The sequence below is a fragment of the Pelobates fuscus genome, chromosome 12, assembly GCF_036172605.1.
Source record: "Pelobates fuscus isolate aPelFus1 chromosome 12, aPelFus1.pri, whole genome shotgun sequence".
Lineage (NCBI taxonomy): Eukaryota > Metazoa > Chordata > Amphibia > Anura > Pelobatidae > Pelobates > Pelobates fuscus.
Genome location: NC_086328.1, coordinates 121,138,982 through 121,162,768, shown reverse-complemented (window position 1 = coordinate 121,162,768; position 23,787 = coordinate 121,138,982). Strand labels below are relative to the sequence as shown.

The window sequence follows — 23,787 nt, the reverse complement described above, 5'->3', positions numbered from 1 at the left end:
TTTCATCTACTCACAAAAATAACACTATCCAAAAATTACCATCGTTGATCAGGTGCATGCATGGCACTTGGCACTGCCCACTGGCACTGCTTAACCCCCCTCCACCGCATTAAACACTGTGTCAACACTCAGGGAAATCAAGTTAAGTTAGCGTAAGATGTTGATGAGCCCTTCCCTAATAACAAACAGGTGAGTATAATTAAAAAAACAACAACTTGAGACAGGTTTGTTTTTTTTTGCATAGAGTGACACTATACATATATAGCCATACAAGATGTTTTTTAAGGTATACTACTGCAGGCATGGTTTAATGTCCTCAGCTTTGATGCTTTTCTGCCCATACCTAAATTAACTTTCGAATATAGGTTCAAGCATTCTACAACCAGTCTTATGCCGCAAGATGCCATTCATCATTTACACGCTGTCATCAAACAACTTTGGTTTTATTTTGTAAAAAATGACAAACATATATCAGTAGACTGTTTTTCCCCTTGCGATTCTTGTTCGTGTCAGTAACAGGAATAACGTTCTCTTGTTCCTTGGAAGCTTCTTTGATGTGTGACACAAAGGGTTTATGTAGCTGTCAGTGTAGGCCAAGGAGCAAAGCATTAGTTAGGTCAGTATAATCCGGCTTGTGCAGTAGAAACCAATCGTTCACAGCACCATATCTCTGATCCCAGCCTTTGCTACGTAAAAGGAAAAAGAAGTAAAAATGCTCCAGAGATGGAAGTAGTCTGCGTAACCTGGTCCAGTTTCATCAGTCCGTTCTACTTAGTGCTTTAGGCTTAGGCTTGTGTTGTAGACTCAGACAAGCAATTTTCAAACCTATAAGGGTAAAGATAACAGTGTGTCAGTTGTAACTGTTACCACAGCTTTAACAAGCTGTATTCTGTCTGAAAATCCACGCCACAAGAGACAAGACGGGGAGAATGTATAAATGATGCCCTCTGTGGGTCTGGTAAAAAAAAAAAAAAAAAAAGTTTAACCAGGGCTACATCATCCCGTTAAGTTTAGTCCATTCAAAGATATCCTGCTCGCAAACAATGTCCGAATTGACGAGCAAATACCTGTCGCCTACACAGAAATGCTTCTGGCAAGCCGCACACTTGAAGCACTCTAAGTGGTAGACTTTGTCCTTGACCCGCATGGTCATTTCATAAGCTCGGATGCGCTTGTCACATGAAGCACACAGTCCATCCTGGCCAAAGAGTCTGGAGAAAAGAACCAAAACAAAAGTTAGAGGTCTCCGTCCATCGTTTGCCAGGCCATATAAAATCACATTAACCTACCAACTGAAAGACTAGGAGTCAGTACATTTTTAAAAAATTGTAAAAAAAATATATATATATAATCAGATCACTGACATAAGTTACCAAACAAAACGCTGTCCTTTAACTCTTGAACCATGTGTAATTAGGACAGAACTTTTTCTAAGACATTTCAGAACAGAATTTTTCATAGATCTTCAAAGTTGAACACATCTTACATTTGTGATGAGCAGCATATGCTGGTAAACAGGTAATAGATAAACAAAGAGACAGAAAAGCAGATAGGTAAGGCCGTAAACAGATCAGACAGTCAAAAACTTTCCTTTCTATAAGATGGGGGCAAAAAATCTCTCCAGACTATTGTGATCCGTATCTGTCTTTATCTTAAACGTACTCATCTCCAGGGCCCGTGTTTAGCAACAGAGTTTACAACACAGAACCCACAAAATTAAGTACAATTTCTGGGGAGCACTCTTTTCATACTTTCCATCCATTTGAATTCTGAATGATCCTTTAAGTTGGGGGCATTTAATTAATTTTAGTTTGTTCATGACAGTTTTGTTAATGTAGATCGAGGTATACTTGCATCCAACGCAATTAATATATAAATATAAAACCCCATGGTTGGTCTCCACCAGTGCTAAATTAGCCTGTTTATAAATGTAAATCTGTTTGCAGAACTAACATTTTTGGTTGAGTAGTGGCTAGGAGAATCCTCCATTTTATCTTTGCCTTAAATTTGAAATTCAAATTGAATTCACATTAAAATCCTGACAATTACTACTTTAGTGAATAAACCTTCTTAATAGGGATGCACCGAAATTTCGGCTGCCAAAATTTTTGCCCAAAAATGGGCCTATCCCGTTTCGGCCGAAAACGGGTCAAATTTGCAGAAATTAAAATTATATATATATATATTTTTTTAAGTTTAACAGACATGTTTGCATTAACAATTCAGATGATTATATATCTCAATGAAAGATAGTAATGATGACATGAAAAGTCAAGAATACTGCACTTGTGACGGGGGGGGGAGGGAGAACACTATGGGACAGGAGAGGTGGGAAGAACACTTTGGGAGGGGGCGGGGGGAAAGAACATTATCGGACAGTTGAGGGGCGAAAGAACACTATGGGACAGGGGAGGGGGGGAAGAACACTATGGGACAGGGGAGGGGGGAGAACACTATGAGACAGGGAAGGGGGGGAGAACACTATGGGACAGGGGAGGGGGGGAGAACACTATGGGACAGGGGAGGGGGGAGAACACTATGGGACAGGGGAGGGGGGGAGAACACTATGGGACAGGGGAGGGGGGAAGAACACTATGGGACAGGGGAGGGGGGAAGAACACTATGGGACAGGGGAGGGGGGGGAAGAACACTATGGGACAGGGGAGGGGGGGAAGAACACTATGGGAAAGGGGAGGGGGGAAGAACACTATGGGACAGGGGAGGGGGGAAGAACACTATGGGACAGGGGAGGGGGGGAAGAACACTATGGGACAGGGGAGGGGGGGAAGGACACTATGGGAAAGGGGAGGGGGGGAAGAACACTATGGGAAAGGGGAGGGGGGAAGAACACTATGGGAAAGGGGAGGGGGGAAGAACACTATGGGACAGGGGAGGGGGGGAGAACACTATGGGACAGGGGAGGGGGAGAACACTATGGGACAGGGGAGGGGGGAGAACACTATGGGACGGGGGGGAGAACACTATGGGAAAGGGGAGGGAGGGAGAACACTATGGGACAGGGGAGGGGGGGAGAACACTATGGGACAGGGGAGGGAGAACACTATGGGACAGGGGAGGGGGGGAAGAACACTATGGGACAGGGGAGGGGGGAAGAACACTATGGGACAGGGGAGGGGGAGAACACCAGGGGAAGGGGGAGAACACTATGGGAAAGGGGAGGGGGGAGAACACTATGGGAAAGGGGATAAGAACACTGGGACAGGGAAAGGGGGGGAAAGAACACTGGGACAGAGAAAGGGGAGGGGGAACACTGGGACAGGGGAGGGGAAAAAAGAACCGTGGGACAGGAGGGGGGGAAGAACACTATGGGACAGGGGAGGGGGGGGAGAACACTATGGGACAGGGGAGGGGGGAGAACACTATGGGGCAGGGGATGGCGGAGAACACTATGGGGCAGGGGATGGCGGAGAACACTATGGGACAGGGGATGGGGAGAACACTATGGGACAGGGGATGGGGGAGAACACTATGGGACAGGGGAGGGGGGAGAACACTATGGGACAGGGGAGGGGGGAGAACACTATGGGACAGGGGAGGGGGGAGAACACTATGGGACAGGGGAGGGGGGAGAACACTATGGGACAGGGGAGGGGGGAGAACACTATGGGACAGGGGAGGGGGGAGAACACTATGGGACAGGGGAGGGGAGAGAACACTATGGGACAGGGGAGGGGGGAGAACACTATGGGACAGGGGAGGGGGGGAGAACACTATGGAAAAGGGGAGGTAGGAAGAACACTATGGGAAAAGGGAGGGGGGAGAACACTATGGGAAAGGGGAGAGGGGAGAACACTATGGGAAAGGGGAGGTGGGAAGAACAGTTTGGGACGGGGAGGTGGGAAGAACACTATGGTAAAGGGGAGGGGGGAGAACACTATGGGAAAGGGGAGGTGGGAAGAACAGTTTGGGACGGGGAGGGGGGAAGAACACTATGGGATAGTGGAGGGGGGATAAGAACACTGGGACAGGGAAAGGGGGGGAGAATACTGGAACAGGGGAGGGGAAAAAAGAACCCTGGGACAGGAGGGGGGGGAAGAACACTATGGGACAGGGGAGGGGGGGGAGAACACTATGGGACGGGAGGGGGGGAAGAACACTATGGGACGGGAGGGGGGGGAGAACAATATGGGACAGGGGAGGGGGGAGAACACTATGGGATGGGGGGGGAAGAACACTATGGGACAGGGGAGGGAGGGGCACTATGGGACAGGGGAGGGGAGAAAAGAACACAATGGGACTAGGGAGGAGGGAGGAAAGAAAACTAAAAACGAAGGAGGGGAGAGAAACACTAGAGAAGGGAGAGAGGAACATTAAGCGGGGTGGACCACTAAAAGAGAAGGGAGAATGGACGTTTTTCATATTAGATTAATTCAATTAATTAAAAAGTCTAATATTAAGAAAATTGTAGGAAAAAAACTTTTTAAAAATTATTTGGGGAATAAAAGTCATATTCAGTTTTGGTTTTCAGCCAAGGGCGTCCTGAATTTTCGGTTTTCGACCCAGAATTTTCATTTCGGTGCATCCCTACTTCTTAAGTAATTAAGTAACGATCATCAGCAACATGTGAGGTAGTTATAAAATGATAGATTACCTGAGATAGTCTCTACGGCATAGCTTACGCCCCAACTTATAATACAGTCTCCTTCCAACCTCTCCAAGCCGGCAGCCGCAGAGATCACAGCTTAGACAATCCTCATGCCAGTATTGGTCAATAGCTTTTAGGAAGTACCGGTCCCCAATACTCTGCTGACAGCCCCCACATGTCAGTAGTGAAGGTGGAATCTGAAGGACTTCATCAACAGGTTCACTATGAGAAACACAACATCACAGAGTGTTATCGAGATCAAAAACAGAATTAAAAGCAAATTACAACATATCCCAATAACATCAAATCAGCTGCTGATATTATGGTGGGTTGAAATAAAGACCAATTTTCAGGAAATGTTTAAGAAATATGTAACTCAATATGTCTTGCTTCATCTGTCCCCCTTTTGTAATTTACGGCCCCCACCCACCACTCATGGGTGGGGGGCAGTGGGGGGGGGGACAATAGGTCCCCCCTATTGTAATTAAGAGGCCCCACCCGCGGCTCATGGGTGGGGGCTGGGAGGGGACGACAATAGGTCCCCCCCCTTATTTTCATTTAGGGCCCCCAGCCGCCACTCATGGGAGTTTAATAGCCCCCACACGCGCAACACAGGTGTGGACTCGGGAGGGGGGATACTAGTTTTTTTTTTGTTTTTGCAGTGAGCAGCCAGTGACATGACATGAAGCACACTTTGCTCCTCCGCTGGCCATAGATGGTCAGGCGTAGGAAACCTCCATAAGACAAATAGTCCCTACTTTGTCTTATGTTTTAACGAAAACTAGAGCAGACAGGAAGAAATGAAGAACAGATCCCGACAGAGGGAAAGAAGAGGAACCGATTAAAGAAAGGTAATCAGCATGACAGTGCCGCTTTAAGTTTTGCTAAACAAGACACATGTCAGAGTTTAATTTCCACACAAAAAAAACTAATTACAAAACAATTTGCTATTTTTTGACATTCCAAATTATCTTGAAGGAAATCCTTGGAGGTTTCTGCCTGTGATGACAGCAGTGGTATTACTGAGTGAAGATGTTAATTTAGTTTCTAAATTTGTTATAAAATATGAGTCCCTGAGTGAAAAGTGCAGACTCATTATCCACTCAAACTAATGAATTATCATCATGCAGAAATGACATGACTATTCCTGGCATTTGTCATATTGCTATGATGCCTATATTTTTCTACGTATCTATGTTTGTAGAATAAAAACATTACACAAAACAAAAATAATACATTTTAAAATGTGCATCCCACGGGGGCGCACCTTCGCTTCATCACGACCCTTCCTCGCTCATCCATACCTCCCAACATTGTATATGGACAAAGCGAGACAATTTCATTTTAGGGAGGTGTGGCCGTGGCGGGGCTGTTTTGAGACATTTTAGATGACTTACTAATAAGAATTGATGCAACTAAAATGTAATTCGGAACAAGAACAATGTATCTTATTTACACACTGATTTCTAAACACATTTATTATAATTTAAAGACACATTACAGGGAGTATTATTGCTGTGTTATATACTCAGACACACCAACAATATGGAGCTCCTAGAACAGAGGGAATTTAGGCAGTGCCAGATTAAGAGCCCAGCGGGCCTGGTGTTGACAATTATGATGGGCCTAATTATAGAATTGTATCGACAGAAAACACTAAAACAGTTATACCTGCCAAGCGTCATGTATCTGGTGAAGGTGGTGCTGGAGGGAAACTCACAGGATATAGCTATCAGAAAACACATACTATATGCTAATCTCTCGCTTTCATCTTTCACGTAAATCCATACCCGCCTAACAGCAGTGAAGCATGCTGTCGATGGGTGGGGTAAAAGGGTGGGCCACTGATGCGAATCACGTAACCAGAACAACCAAACATGACCCAAAAAATCTGCCAGAGGAATTAGAAGGTCTGCCTGGTGTGAATGCATGTCAGGCAGCCTGCCAATCATGCAGGATGACCAACCAAGGGCATACTGTGCAGACAGCACCCTGAGCTTGGCATAAATGCATCTAATCAGGGCCGGATTAACATAGGGGCTGATGGAGCTGCAGCTCCAGGCCCAGGCCCATGGAATAGGCCCATTTAAAAAAAAAAAAAAAACTTTTTTTTTTTTTTTTTTACACACTACTCTTAGGTTTGCCATCTGACTGGTATTTTACTGGTTTGCCACCTGACTGGTATTTGAGGCTGCCTGTCCGTGCCGTATTGCAGTAATATCGGCAATACAAATGCAGGTATTTTTCTCAGAATAAATGGAGATTACTCTGCAATACCAGCACCGGCCAGTAGGGGTTACTGTGTGTGGAGAGAGGCAGAGATAGGAAGTTACAGCATATCCCTGCCTCTCTCTACTACTTACTGATCCGTGAGGAAGCAGCAATACAGCACAGAGTCCAGACAGCAGTTCTACAGCTCAGGTAAGAGAGGGATGGGGGGAAAGGCATCAGGGACACATGGGGACACTGAGACACTAGGGGACACTGAGGCACTAGGACACATGGGGACACAGACACTGGGAGACCTGGAAACACTGAGACACTTGGGGACACTGGAAAACATGGGGACACTGAGACACTAGGGGACACTGGGAAACATGGGGATGCTGAGACACATGGGGATGCTGTGAAACATAGGGACATTGGGAGAGTCTCAGTGTCCCCAAGTCTCCCAGTATCTGTGTCCCATGTCTCTCAGTGTGCCTAGTGTCCCCATGTGTCCCAGTGTCCCTATATGTCCCAGTGTTCCCATGTCTATGTCCACAACTGTCCCCATGTCTCCCAGTGTCCCCAAGTGTCTGTCTCCCAGCCAGTGTCCCATAGTCTCCTGGTGTCCCCATGTCTCTGTGTCCCTAGTGTCTTAGTGTCCCCAAATGTTTCTGTGTCTCAGTGTGCCTAGTGTCCCCATGTCTCCCAGTGTCCCTATATGTCCCAGTGTCCCCATGTCTATGTCCACAACTGTCCCCATGTCTCCAAGTGTCTGTCTCTCAGCAAGTGTCCCCAGTGTCCCATAGTCTCCCAGTTTCCCTTAGTCTCTCAGTGTCTGTGTTCCCATGTCTCTGTGTCCCTAGTGTCCTAGTGTCCACAAATGTTTCAGTGTCCCCATGTCTCCCTAGTGTCTCAGTGTCCCCATTTCTCCCAGTTTCCCTAAATGTCTCAGTGTCCCCATGTCTCTGTGTCCCCCGGTCTCTCAGTGTCCCCATGTCTCACTGTGTCCCCAGTATCCTAGTGACATGGGGACACACTGAGACATTGGGACACTGGGAGAAATGGGGACACTGAGACACTGAGAGACTAAGGGACTGGGCGACATGGGGACCCTGACACTGTGATACATAGGGACACTGAGACACTGGGTGACCTGCGAGACTGAGACACTGGGAGCAATCCATCTATACAGCAGAATCAAACTGTGAGTAGTCTGTTGGTGATTTTACAGAATTTTCTCTGATGTCACTCCTTGTGATTATACAAATGATTAAGGCTGGTATTTTGTTTCCAAGAAAGGTGGCAACCCTAACTACTCTTCACATACTCTTGCTTAAAGGAGCACTATAGGGTCAGGAACACAATCATGTATTTCTGACCCTATTATGTTAAAACCACCACCCTGGCCCCTTCTTGCCTCCCTAAGTATAGTAAAATATAACTTGTATTCAAGTCTGCAGCTGCTGGCTCTGCCTCTGAACTGACTGTCTGCTGACATCATCAGAAGTGGTGGTCTGAGCAAATTACAATACTTCCCCATAGGATTGGCTGAGACTGTCAACTATGCAGATCAGGGGCAGAGCCAGCACAAGTCCAACATAGCCCTGGCCAATAAGCATCTCATCATAAAGATAAATTGAATCAATGCATCTGTATGAGGAAAGTTCAGTGTCTGCATGCCGAGGGTGGAGACACTGAATGGCAGTGCTGCACACTAGGCAGTACTGCCCCAGGAAGCACCTCTAGAAGCCATCTAAGGAGTGCCCAGTGGAGTTATTTTCTCTGAAAAGACAGTGTTTACTGCAAAAGGCCTGGATGGAATGATTCTACTTACCAGAACAAATACAATAAGCTGTAGTTGTTATGGTGACTATAGTGTCCCTTTAAGTTTGGAAGCTTAAGAGGGATGTATGGGAACAAAACGTGTGTGGACTGGCTGACAATAAAATTAGTTTAGGTAATGAAGACGTTGGTCTCTAACACTGTGGCATGTCCCCTTTCTTCTACACTCACTACATACACCTTTTCTCTGTCTCAGACTATATACCAGGAACTTCTGCCTGCTAGTAAGAAGGTAAGGAGACAAGTGGACATGTGAGTGCTAGGGGACCGTCCTTAGAAAGCATGGAGTGAGCGCATTTTAGGATGCATTTATGTCAAGCTCAGGGTGCTGCCTGCATAGTATGCCCTTAGTTGGACAGCCTGCAGGATTGGCTGGCAGCCTGACATGCATTCATGCCAGGCTGTCCTTCAAATTCTTTGGACAAACATGCCCCCTTTTTGGGAGGCATGACTGTTTTAGTGTTTTTGGTCAATAAGATCCCGTAATTGGGCCCATCATAATTGTCAGCACCAGGCCCAGTGTGCTCTTAATCCGGCCCTGCATCTAATGATGCGCTTGCTCCACGCTTTCTATGGACTGTCCCTTAGCACTCGCTGACCCACTCCTCTCCTAACCTTCTTACTAGCTGGCAGAAGCTCTTATTACACAGTCTGGGACAGAAACAAAAATGTATGTAGTGAGTGTAGAAGAAAGGGAACATGCCAGTGTTAGAGAGACTGAAGCAGCAAGAGCAGTGCACAAAGTCAGCTTTAGATTACCTAATTTCATTGTCAGCCAGTCCACACCCGTTTTGTTTCCCTACCATGTGAAGAGGTTTTTTTTTAGCAATGGGCCTATATTCCATGGGCATGGGCCTGGAGCTGCAGCTCCATCAGTCCCTATGTTAAACCGGCCCTTGCGTTATAAAAGGGTATAAAAGAGGGACAGGGAGTGTGGGGTCCAAAATAAGGACTGTTCCTCCTAAATTGAGACAATTGGGACGAATGCATCATCCGCCACTATTAAACCCAACAAGGCACCATCACTGCCCCCCTGCTCATGCACAATACTTCACTTCACCTAACAGTGCACCGTCACAACCCCCACTAATCCACTATACCAATACTTTATACACAATCCTTTATTACCTCCAGATTGTTATTCTGGCTCCTCTTAGAAATTCCTTTTAATCCATCTACATCCTGTTCTATATCCTCTTTCTTCTTTGTCTTCTCTCCCTTCCCTGCCATGCTCTTTGCTTTCTCTCTCACACACACAGCGAGGCCGCCAACACGTGCCCCCCCACACACACATTTTGCATTACTCTGTGTTACACACCTCTCACGTGTTATGTGCAGCTCAGCACTGTACAGTTTGTGTCGGTAATAAGGTTACAAGGTGACAGAGACAACAAATAGACTGTAAGCTCGTTTGAGCGGGGTCATCATCAACCTATAGTTCCTGTAACTTTTGTAATTGTCTCATTTATTTTTAAATTTTCATTTTTTTAAATATTGTAAAATCGCTGCAGAATAATTTGGCGCTTATATAAATATCATTAGTAATATTAATAAATGTGCCTCGGCCAGCTTCAGTATTTTTAGTTTTCTTTGTCTTTAAATATTATTATTATGATAATCATTTATTTGGTGCCACCTTAGTCTGGAGTGCTTTACAACAGTGATATAAAAAGCAAATAAAGGACAGACTTAATAAAATGCCATCGCAAATTTACAATGAATAGGGCCCTGCCAATTAAATAATGCTCTCAATAAATACAAGGATACCTCAAATATAATTTGTACAGTGAATCCAAGGGTCCCAGCCCGTCTATGAGCCTCACCCCTTATGTGCCCCTCGTTAATGACCATTGCCAGGCAGAATATGGATTTATAGCTTCTAGTGGTATACCGGAATTAACAAGAGTCAGAAGGCAGCACAACCAGCAAGCCAATGTCAAACATAAAGTGAAATGGTTTGTGGAACAGGCAGTTAATGTATTAATTAAATAGTTACTCCCTAGGAATGTGCTAGCTCAGGGGTAGGCAACCTTTTAGTAGTACTGTGCCGATATAGGATTGTGATGTCCTGTAGCGTGCCGCTCCTATTTTTTTAAATTGAGGTGTGTATGCTGCCGTATTCTGCTTGTGTTATTTATACTGTAATTGCTTTGTATCGTTGAATTTGTGCGTATATGAGCTATTATCAGGGGTGTACCTAGAGTATTTGGCACCCAGGGCGGATCCTGGGCTTGGCACACACACACAGTCACAGGCAGAGAGTCACACACACATACACAGTTACAGTCACACACACCGTTACAGGCAACATCACACAATCACAGGCAGACACATACACACACCGTTACAGGCAGACAGACACACACACACACACACAGTTACAGGCATGCAGTCACACACACACACACACACATACAGTTACAGGCAGACAGTCACACACATACACAGTTACAGGCAGACAGTCACACACACACACACAGGCATGCAGTCACACACACACAGTTATAGGCATGCAGTCACACACACACAGTTACAGGCATGCAGTCACACACACAGACACACACACACACAAACACAGTTATAGGCATGCAGTCACACACACACAGTTACAGGCATGCAGTCACACACACAGACACACACACACACATACACAGTTACAGGCAGACAGACACACACACACACACACAGTTACAGGTATGCAGTCACACACACACAGTTACAGGCATGCAGTCACACACACACACACACACACACACATACACAATTACAGGCAGACAGTCACACACACACAGTTACATGCATGCAGTCACACACACATACACAGTTACAGGCATGCAGTCACACACAAACACAGTTACAGACATGCAGACACATACACACAAATACAGTTACAGGCATGCAGTCACACACACACATACACAGTTACAGGCATGCAGTCACACACACACATACACAGTTACAGGCATGCAGTCACACACACATACACAGTTACAGGCATGCAGACACACACACGCAAACACATTTACAGGCCTGCAGACACACACACACACACATACACAGTTACAGGCATGCAAACACACACACACACACACACACACACACATACACAGTTACAGGCATGCTGACAGACACACACATACACATTTACAGGCATGCAGACACACACAGACACAGTTACAGGCATGCAGGCACACACACACACTGACACACACACACACACAGTTACAGGCAAACACACACACATACAGTTACAGGCATGCAGTCACACACACACACAAACACAGTTACAGGCATGCAGACACGCACACACAAACACAGTTACAGGCATGCAGACACACACACACACACACCTACACAGTTACAGGCATGCTGACAGACACACACATACACATTTACAGGCATGCAGACACACACAAACACAGTTACAGGCATGCAGTCACACACACATACACAGTTACAGGCATGCAGTCACACACAAACACAGTTACAGACATGCAGACACATACACACAAATACAGTTACAGGCATGCAGACACACACACACAAACACAGTTACAGGCATGCAGTCACACACACACATACACAGTTACAGGCATGCAGTCACACACACATACACAGTTACAGGCATGCAGACACACACACGCAAACACATTTACAGGCCTGCAGACACACACACACACATACACAGTTACAGGCATGCAAACACACACACACACACACACCTACACAGTTACAGGCATGCTGACAGACACACACATACACATTTACAGGAATGCAGACACACACAGACACAGTTACAGGCATGCAGGCACACACACACACTGACACACACACACACACACACACAGTTACAGGCAGACAAACACACACACATACAGTTACAGGCATGCAGTCACACACACACACAAACACAGTTACAGGCATGCAGACATGCACACACAAACACAGTTACAGGCATGCAGACACACACACACAAACACAGTTACAGGCATGCAGACACGCACACACAAACACAGTTACAGGCATGCAGACACACACACACAAACACAGTTACAGGAAGACAGTTTTACAGACACAGTCACACACACACTATTACTTACAGACAGGAGCTGGAGGAGGAGTGGATTCACTGGAGTTCTCCTGAAATCTGTTAGGTGGAGAAGCAGGGATTCCTTCTTGCTGCACCTCCATGTGCAGCAGTAACAGCAGCGGGTAAGGGCCTATTAAGCCCCGCCCCACTGCCAATTTGACTCTGCCCCCGATTCTGCTTAGCTCCGCCCCCACTTTCCTTCTGTGTGGCCAGTTCAGCTGCTCCTTGCATGTGTGAGCTGTTCTGGCCGCCCGGCACCCTAACTACCATGGGGCACTGTGCGGCCACAGCTCAAACAGCCCCCACACCCACCCAGTGGCACCCAGGGCGGACCGTCCCCTCCACCCCCCCCCCCTTAGTACGCCACTGGCTATTATATTGTATATGTTCATTAGTAGTTTATGGTATTGTGTATGATACTTATGAATGTGGGCTGTGTATGAGGGCTGCTCGTGGAATTGTGTGTGGATGGATATGTCACATTGCGTGTTTGGTTGTGTGTGTGTGTATGTGTGGGGGCTGTTTGGGGTATTGCATGTGAGAGGCTGAATGTGGGATTGTGTGCATGTATGTGGATTGTTAGTGGCGTTGCGTTTGTGGTGATTGTGCGTATGTTTGTGTGTGGGCTGTTCGTATTATTTGTATGAGGGGAGGCTTACTCTGCAGGTCTGTGTATATCTAGCAGTGTGGGTGGCTTCCCTGGGTTCCAGTAGGGACCAGGCTGGCCAGGTACAGGTCAAGGACAGGAGTTGCAACAGCAGCTGCAGGCTGCTCTACTACAGTGTGGATTCCCATGCACAAGTGCTTGGAGGAACTGATCTGAGATCACTTCCCATACGTTCTGCAATGCATAAATTGAGTATTGTCCTTCGCTACCTCTTCGTATTAGCAGATATCTGAAGTTTCACTGAGAATCCTGATAGGCCAGAGCCTGTTTGGCTCTAGCAGCCTTGAGTGCCGTGGAAAGACACCTCGAGTGCCGTGCATGGCACTAGTGCCGTAGGTTGCCTACCCCTGTGCTAGCTAATGAGCTTCTGACATGATAACATCATTATCACAGTAGATGGTTCTGTACGATTAGACATAAAAATAACTAGCTGTAATTTAAACAAACCCCATGGTGGTCTGAACTGAACCTGAATAGCTCTCCAGAGGTTTAGATACCCTGATAGTACTTATTTATAAATTCCAATATTCTAGAAGTGGAGCAAACAGAATTAACGTTCCATTTGGTTTCCATGGCGATTGATCCACTTTAGAACTTAGAACTGTATAATATACCTAAATATAAACCGTACCTTATAAAGCATGCCAACCTGCATATTGGACACAAGCAGTCCAAATTTCTAACTCACGTAGTAATGTAATGTACAGAACTACATCACCTTGCACTAAAGTGTTACGGCTAGTAACTAATTGTTAGGAACTCATAGGAAATGCAATGTGAATTTTACATTTGAAGCTATAATAGCGCTAAACTGAAAATGTATCTGACTCGGAGAATATTTCCATTTTGGTTACTTTGGCGTAAAATGTGAAATTCACTTTGAATTTCCGACAATTCAATGTCTAGGAAAGAATTATGGTGTAATGTTCCAACGGAATTGGTATATTAAGGACAATAATAATAATAATAATAATAATAATAATTAAGAAATACATAAAATATAAATTGACCTTCTTTTTGAGACCATGGATTGGCATTGAAACTGTTTTTTGATCCCTAATCTCATATTGTAATATCCTCTGCAAATTTTGTTGTTATACAGTTAAGAAGTTAAGGGACAAATGAAGACAAAAACAGTAACTTATCCAAATTATTCAAAACTGAGAAAATTCTCAGATTCAGCTATTTTTTTATTTTGAATTTTTTTTTTCTACCCAAGACTCTGACCTTGATAAGATTAAACATAAATTATAGGTAGGTAAATCACACTCCTGTTGGATGAGGTTGGCGGAAGGAGAACGGAAAGTTGTCTCCTATGACCTACATAAATGCCATTTCCAGTAATGCAATTTATACATTACACCACAAGCCATTTTACACCTCAAATCTACTCACATGCTGCGTGATCTTAAGGCTGATCAAGCATCATAGGCATTGTAGTTCTACAACTGGAGCTGAAGAGGTCTACCTAAAGGCCTCATAACTACATACCTGTCTTATTGTTTCTCCACCACGTGCCTGCACACTCACACTATTTCACATTTCTTTCAATTCATTACCTCGCTCATTCCATCCTCATAGTACATAACTACTTCCTAAATCTTCTACCACTCTGCCCTAAGCCCACTTACCTCTCTACCTTGGGCTCACTTACCCTTCTACACACCTTTTTACCCTGAGCGCACTTACCTGTCTAGTCTCCTTCTACCTTGATTCTCTGCTTACTCACCTCTCGCTTTCCTACATACACTCATCTCCAACTCACTTCACTAACTTATGTTATTTCTCCACTCATCTCTGTATCCCATGCCCACTCACTGCTCTGCTCGCCACTCAACTCTGTATCCCATGCCCAATCACTGCTCTGCCCTCCACTCATCTCTGTATCCCATGTCCACTCACTGCGCTGCCCTCCACTCATCTCTGTATCCCATGCCCACTCATCATTCTGCCCTCCATTCATCTCTGTATCCCATGTCCGCTCATCCTTCTGCACTCCACTCATCTCTGTATCCCATGTCCACTCATCCTTCTGCACTCCACTCATCTCTGTATCCCATGCCCACTCACTGCCTGGCCCTCCACTCAACTCTGTATCCCATGCCCACTCACTGCCCGGCCCTCCACGCATCTCTGTATCCCATGCCTACTTATCATTCTGCCCTTCACTCATCTCTGCATCCCATGCCCACTCACTGCCCGGCCCTCCACTCATCTCTGTATCCCATGCCCACTCATCATTCTGCCCTCCACTCATCTCTGTATCCCATGCCCACTCACTGCCCGGCCCTCCACTCAACTCTGTATCCCATGCCCACTCACTGGTCTGCCCTCCACTCATCTCTGTATCCCATGCCCACTCATCATTCTGCCCTTCACTCATCTCTGCATCCCATGCCCACTCATCATTCTGCCCTCCACTTATCTCTGTATCCCATGCCCACTCACTGCTCTGCCCTCCACTCATCTCTTATTCCATGCCCACTCACTGCTCTGCCCTCCACTCCTCTCTGTATCCTATGCCCACTCATAATTCTGCCCTCCACTCATCTCAGTATCCCATGCCCACTCACCATCCTTCCCTCTACTCACCTCTGTATCCTATGCCCACTCACTGCTCTGCCTTCCACTCATCTCAGTATCCCATGCCCACTCATTATTCTGCCCTCCACTCATCTCTGAATACCATGCTCACTCACTGCTCTGCCCTCCACTTATCTCTGCATACCATGCTCACTCACTGCTCTGCCCTCCACTCATCTCTGTATCCCATGCCCACTCACTGCTCTGCCTATGCTCTGCACTTGTTCTGCCTATGTTCCCTTCCTGTTCACGCACCTCTCTGCTCCATATCCACTCACCTTTCTGGCTTTCTACATGCCTCTCTGATCAATGCTCACTCACCCCTCTACCATATGCTCACTCACAGTTCTGCCCCATGCCCACACACTGTTGACATATACTCACTGGTCTCTGCCAATTCGTACTCTCCAATCTGCCTGATATTAACTCACATCTGCCCTGTTGCCACTCAACTCTCTGTACATATTGTCCATTCACTTTTCTAACTCATACTGCCCACTCACTTCTCTTCCCCATACTGCCCACTCACCTCTCTACCCCACACTGCCCACTCACCTCTCTACCCCATATTGCCTCCTCACCTCTCTACCGCACACTGCCCCTCACCTATCTACCACACACTGCCCACTCACCTCTCTGCCCTATACTGCCCACTCACCTCTCTACCACATTCTGCCCACTCACCCCTCTGCCCTATAATGCCCACTCACTTCTCTCCCACATACTTCCCACTCACCTCTCTGCCCTATACTGCCCACTCACCTCTCTACCACATACTGCCCACTCACCATTCTGCCTTATACTGCCCACTCACCTCTCTGCCTTATACTGCCCACTCACCTCTCTGCCCTATACTGCCCACTCACCTCCCTGCCCTATACTGCCCACTCACCTCTCTACCCCACACTGCCCACTCACCTCTCTACCCCATATTGCCTCCTCACCTCTCTACCGCACACTGCCCCTCACCTATCTACCACACACTGCCCACTCACCTCTCTGCCCTATACTGCCCACTCACCTCTCTACCACATACTGCCCACTCACCTCTCTGCCCTATACTGCCCACTCACCTCTCTACCACATTCTGCCCACTCACCCCTCTGCCCTATAATGCCCACTCACTTCTCTCCCACATACTTCCCACTCACCTCTCTGCCTTATACTGCCCGCTCACCTCCCTGCCCTATACTGCCCACTCACCTCTCTACCACATACTGCCCACTCACCTCTCTGCCTTATACTGCCCACTCACCTCTCTGCCCTATACTGCCCACTCACCTCCCTGCCCTATACTGCCCACTCACCTCTCTACCACATACTGCCCACTCACCTCTCTGCCCTATACTGCCCACTCCCCTCTCTACCACATACTGCCCACTCACCTCCCTGCCCTATACTGCCCACTCACCTCTCTACCACATGCTGCTCACTCACCTCTCTACCACATACTGCCCACTCACCTCTCTGCCCTATACTGCCCACTCACCTCTCTACCACATACTGCCCACTCACCTCTCTGCCCTATACTGCCCACTCACCTCTCTACCACATACTGCACACTCAACTCTCTGCCTTATACTGCCCACTCACCTCTCTACCACATACTGCACAGTCACCATTCTGCCCTTTACTGCCCACTCACCTCTCTACCACATACTGCCCACTCACCTCTCTGCCCTATACTGCCCACTCACCTCTCTACCACATACTGCCCACTCACCCCTCTGCCCTATAATGCCCACTCACTTCTCTCCCACATACTGCCCACTCACCTCTCTGCCTTATACTGCCCGCTCACCTCCCTGCCCTATACTGCCCACTCACCTCTCTACCACATACTGCCCACTCACCTCTCTACCACATACTGCCCACTCACCTCTCTGCCTTATACTGCCCACTCACCTCTCTACCACATACTGCCCACTCACCTCTCTGCCCTATACTGCCCACTCACCTCCCTGCCCTATACTGCCCACTCACCTCTCTACCACATACTGCCCACTCACCTCTCTGCCCTATACTGCCCACTCCCCTCTCTACCACATACTGCCCACTCACCTCCCTGCCCTATACTGCCCACTCACCTCTCTACCACATGCTGCCCACTCACCTCTCTCCACATACTGCCCACTCACCTCTCTGCCCTATACTGCCCACTCACCTCTCTACCCTATACTGCCCACTCACCTCTCTACCACATACTGCCCACTCACCTCTCTGCCCTATACTGCACACTCACCTCTCTGCCCTATACTGCCCACTCACCTCTCTACCACATATTGCACACTCAACTCTCTGCCCTATACTGCCCACTCACCTCTCTACCACATACTGCACAGTCACCACTCTGCCCTTTACTGCCCACTCACCTCTCTACCACATGCTGCCCACTCATCTCTCTCCATCACACCCACTCACCTACATGTGACGTTTCAGCTCACTCACTCCATCTCCCATGTGTTGTATACACTCAGTAACAAACCCCCACTTGTACTCACTCTGCTGGGTCCAGACTCTTTCTCTCTATGGCAGATGACATTTGCAGGATTCTGTGTGTTTCCCTCCTATTGTCTCCTGAATGTCCTCTGCTCCTGGAAGGCTTCTCCTCCACCGCCAGCCGCTTCTCCTTTAAACCTCCTGGAGCCCCCAATCTCCCAGTCACCAGCCCGAGCACCAGTGACCCCCCCACACACAGCCTGGACCCCAATTCCCAGTGTCATCAATGAGAGATGCCTGCATTCCCTCCTCCATCCCTGTCCGGCTGCCTCAGTAATCCCAGCCAGCAGCAGGAGGCTCTGGGAGACAGTCCTGTGTCACTGTCACTTATATAGCGGATTGCTGTCCCCTTAGCAGCAAGCAATACTCCCTCTGGCTCAGCCCCTCTGCTTTCATTTCCTTTTTCCTGACCACCATTCAAATACAATAGGAGGAAATGACATTTAAAGGGACAGCTGCTCTCTCTCTCTCTCTCTCTCTCTCTCTCGTCCTCCAAGGCTCTGGGATTAAACACAAACACTGCAGCTGTTTCACTCCTTAACAGCGATGGGCAAAAATGTAGAACTCCAGTTGTAGTAGGACTACAATTCCCTTAATGCTTTAATGGCATTCAGGCTGGCAAAGCATCATGGGACTTGTAGTTCATCACAGGCTAGGGACCTACATATTTTGACAACCCTGTCCATTCACATATGGACTAGTAGGGAGATATTATGTTTACATTGGGATGTGGTATACAATGATAGACTATTAACCCTTTCCAGTCTGTGTGTCTGTAAGACATTTGCCATCATTTATCAATCTTTTCTATTTATTTTCTTTTCTATATATACATCTATTTTAGTGTTTCTGAACTTTAATCCAAATTTAACACTTTGATCCAAAACTGCTCAGCGATTGTCCCATTCATTACTTGGTTAGTTTGCAAGAGAAAGTCTTAAACAGGTGCATGATGGAATGGCTTGATAAATGAATACAGTTATACCAGTTATTGTGTGATCATAACTTTATTGTTTTATAATAATTTTTAGCATGTTTTATATATTGTTTTGTGTAAAATTTTGTTTGTGATATATACATATTTATGTATGCATTTATTTATTTTCTTGTTATTTAACGTTGGTTTATTCTTGATGGTATGTGGAAGCGACATCAACAACCATTTATTAACGACTCCACGTTAACCAATTAAACTTCAAGTAAACACTGCAACAGCAATAACGTAGCGAACTCGATATCACAACAAATACACATGAATTTAAAAGGGCCGGGGGCAGCTGCCCCGTTTTCCCCCGCATTAAAGACAGCCCTGCCTGGAGGTCTGTGGTAGGCTGAGCGTGTTAACTGATGGTCTCAACCTATCACCAGAGAAATAGTATGTACTATAGTCACCAAAATCTTTAGCTTAATGAAGCAGTTTTAGTGTATAGAACATGCCCCTGCAGTCTCACTGCTCAATTCACTGCCATTTAGGAGTTAAATCACTTTTGTTTTTGTATACGCAGCCCTAGCCACACCTCCTCTGATAGTGACTGACACAGTCTGCAAAACAAAATAGTTTCATTTTCAATCAGATGTAAGTTTCTTTAACAGGTTGTATCTCCTGCTAAGTCAATTAAACTTTAATTAAATACAGGAGGCTCCTGTAGGGTCTAGCACACTATTAACAGAACAGAGATAAGAAATTCTAAGTGAAACAGAATTTGCAGTAAAGGAAATGTAAACATTAGATGACTCTTTACAGGACGTTTTTAGGAAGGCTGTGCAAGTCACATGCAGGGAGGTGGGACTAGGGCTGCATAAACAAAGTGATTTAATTCCTAAATGGCGGTGAATTGAGCAGTGAGAATGCAGGAGCATGCTCTACACACCAAAATTATTTCATTAAGCTAACGTTGTTTTGGTGACTATAGTGTCCCTTTAAGGTCCTTTTAAGTTGTTGTGGAGATGTGAGTATGCATTCTTTTTTTTAAGTGCAAATTGTCAGCATGTAAAGTGAGTTACCCTGTATTTCTTACTGGCTCTTTTACAGTGACTTTAACCTTGTTTTAACCAATAGGAAACGGATGCTGAGGATTGGGGGCAGATTAAGCTCTTAAGCTCTTTACCTCTTTAACCAACTTGCAAAATGTAGACACAAACAGTAACATTTTGGATTTTTTTCAAGTTAATCAATTTTGGCCTAAATATTGCAAGTCAGTTGTCAGCTCATCACAGCACAGTGACTGTGCACACACTATTACGCTATGGATATGTCTAGGACATGCCAGTGTAATCTGCCCCACTGCCTTTATCAGCTCTTCCAAGAATAATTGAAGTTTGGGAGGGGCGGTTTAGCCATAGCCTGAGGCTTGATGATAACTTAAGATTCAAGGGACCTCCCAAGAACAGCAACAGTGGCAAAGACAGTTCTTCCACACGTCGTAAAACACATTGCTGGTAAACAGCAGGTCACTCTAATGATGATGAACCTCTTGAATACAAGTTTCAGATAATCCAGAAGTCAGTTCACAATGCAATGAATTTTACCTACCAGGGACTTTGCTAAATCTTTGTTGACTTGCGTTGATAAGCGTCTGCACTGACCTCAGTGGAATTAATTTGAAATTTGAAAGAAATTTTGGTAGTGGTTTAAAATTTATCTGAAACTTCAAGTTCCCCCTAGACCTAAGACTTAAACCCACAGCCCTTCATAACTTAAAGGGATACTATAGCGCTAAGAATACAAAGTTGTATTCCTAGCACTATAGCACCCTTGCATCCCCCCTCCCTCGTGGTCCCAACTGCATTGTAAGGGTTAATAAACCCTTACTGTACTTTTCTGATTCCAGCTCTGATGTCCCTCAGTGCTGGGTGGGTGCTCCGCATCCTCCGACGTCCCCCGACGGGCAGGGGGTAGGGAGGGGTGCTGATGCACGTTAGGAACGCCAAAAGCGCATTAGGCCCTCTCCATAGGAAAACATTGCTGCAATGCTTTTCTCTGGGGAATTGACTGATGCTGGATGTCCTCATGTAGAGCGTGAAGACATCCAGCGTGGAAATGCCTCAAGTGGCTGTCTGATTGACAGTCACTAGAGGCAGTCTTAACCCTGCAAGGTAATTAATGCAGTTTCTCAAAATGAGAATGAAGCGGTTTGGGTAGCTAAATTGACCTTTTATCACTGAACCCCTCCGCTCTCCTTAGATGTAATACTGAACCCAGACTTTACTGATCTCTAGACTTTACATTACATTGAACCCTACCACTCTCGTTAGATGTAATACTGAGTCCAACAGCTTTCAGTAATTTAAAACTAAAATGCACTGCTCCCTTAAATTATAACACTGAGTTCTTTACGTCTAAAGCTGGATAGATTTAATAGTGCGCCCTCACGCTCTCCTTAAATGTATCACTGCACTCAGCATGTCTTGTGTAGACATAACTTTGAACTAGATAGATAGATAGATAGATAGAACATCCATCTTTCTATCTATCCATCTATCTATGAACATGAAAATTGACTGTGACTGTAACTGGGAAGGATTTATGCTGACAGTGACATGACGCCCCCCATGCTGGGCTGTGTGTATCTCATGCAGATAGTGAGAGTGCATTATCAGTCTGTGCTTACTCTGTATAGATAAGTGACAGACATCAGGTCCCCAAAGAGACCCCTCTGTAAGATATTATCAGATGTACATAAAATATAGGTGGGCATCCACAGGAACTCAACTAGCTTTGTACTAGAATACTTGGATGGTCTGGCAGTCACAGCACTGTCACAGGTGCCTCATTCCAGGACCTCATTTCACCTATCTATCTGTCTGTCTATCTGCCTCCACCCCCACGACCTCCTTCCTCAATACTCCTTTCCTTCTATCTATCTATCTATCTACCCACTCAATGCCCCTGCCCTTCTCTGTCCTTTCATCCTTCTACATATATCTATCCCTCCTTTAATTCATCACTAGTGTAATTTGGATAAGAATGACCTGTGTGTATTTTATTTGTGGAAGTTCTTGTGATACCTCCATATTTCAGATATAAATGAAGAAGGTGCTCACGCGTGACTCCTGCCAAGACCGACGGCAGTGGTCCCCTAAACGATTGTTGGTGCATAGCCAGTAAAAATCCAGATTCACATATAATAATCTTTGCACAATGGGTCCATAATCACTGTAGGTTTAAAAAGGTATGATTTGGGGATTTTCTTTTTTCAGTAGTTGCTGGATCCAATTTGTGGAAGGCTTTATAAAGATGGGTCACCTCTTTTGAGTTGAGGTTCCAGACACTCTTCAATAAAGAAATTAGCTATCTTAACTTACATCCTAGGGTTTGTGAAGTTCTGATGATTAGTGGCATAGTTACGTAGATATTTGGGGTCACTTCCTGTCTGGGTGAAAGCACTATAATGTAACGTGACCTCTGTTAATGGAGAATAAGACTAAGCAGGAAATAGTCTCACTTTCCTTGTTATACATTCACATGAACTTCCTGTGTTCACATTATCAGTTTGGTTATATATCGTGTATCAGCTTCCTTTAACCTCTGACTCTTTACATGAACCATTAATGTGTGCAGTATTCATTCATACGGAATTATGGGATGTCCTACAGCTGTATATTAAATGTTATTGAAGTCAAACACAATTTACCTTTTTTTTTTCTTTTCTCAATTTGTCATAGCGGTAATGGACCTCAAGAATATGGGAAACCCCTTATACATCTGTCACGTACCTATATCTATAGTCCATTGACAGACGACTCTGGTGAGAGGTGTATTATATACCTCTGTAGTGTCCGTTTAAGTGGTATTTATAAATAAACTCCGTGTTGGCAATGAGAATGCAGATGCCACCATTGGTTCAAGCTTTTGCACCCAAGCCTTAGGCCAAATTTCACACCAACTGGAGTTATTCACTTAAGTGAATTCAAAGTGAATTTCAAATGTCAGGCTAAAATAGTCGATATGAAAACAGAACTGACTTAGATTTTTTTTTTTTTTTTTTATTTTGTCTGTTTTGGTCTAAATTTTGAAATTAACTTTGAATTTAGTGTGAACTCCTGATAATTCCCCGCAGGCAAGCTATCTCCATAGATACCCTATGTCCCACAGAGCTCTGTAATGGGATCAACGCTAAAACTTCCATGTGTTTTTATTCCCATGAATTTTTAAATGATTGTCATTGTGCAGCATTAAAAATTTTTTTATTTTTAAATAAAAGGTCATTACAGTACAATGCATATAATGCTGAATGCCATTACCAAGTGGGATGCAGACATTTACTCCATTTTGTAATTCAAAATCCAGAG

General features: G+C 45.6%; 1 protein-coding gene across 2 annotated transcripts; it reads right to left on the bottom strand.

Moving 5' to 3' along the window:
• Positions 1 to 427: 427 nt before the first annotated feature.
• LMO2 (LIM domain only 2) lies at positions 428 to 18,951 on the bottom strand. Of its 2 annotated transcripts, XM_063437414.1 has the most exons (4): positions 18,498 to 18,949; positions 4,613 to 4,828; positions 1,068 to 1,211; positions 428 to 825 (listed from the first exon to the last, which is right to left on the bottom strand). In XM_063437414.1, the coding sequence occupies exons 1-4, from the start codon at positions 18,536 to 18,538 to the stop codon at positions 786 to 788; spliced, it is 441 nt and encodes a 146-aa protein (XP_063293484.1). In that variant the 5' UTR covers positions 18,539 to 18,949; the 3' UTR covers positions 428 to 785. The 2 variants fall into 2 exon arrangements, with proteins under 2 accessions (XP_063293484.1, XP_063293483.1); XM_063437413.1 differs by having other exon boundaries at positions 428 to 1,211; positions 18,498 to 18,951.
• Positions 18,952 to 23,787: the final 4,836 nt, after the last annotated feature.

Bases quoted from the DNA above. Each gene is read 5' to 3' on its own strand.
- LMO2 (XM_063437413.1), bottom strand. From the start codon at position 18,538: ATGTCATCTGCCATAGAGAGAAAGAGTCTGGACCCAGCAGA. The intron at 4,829-18,497 runs GTGAGTACAAGT...TGTTTCTCATAG, and splicing joins AAGAGTCTGGACCCAGCAGA to TGAACCTGTTGATGAAGTCC. The intron at 1,212-4,612 runs GTAATCTATCAT...TCTTTTCTCCAG, and splicing joins TGCCGTAGAGACTATCTCAG to ACTCTTTGGCCAGGATGGAC.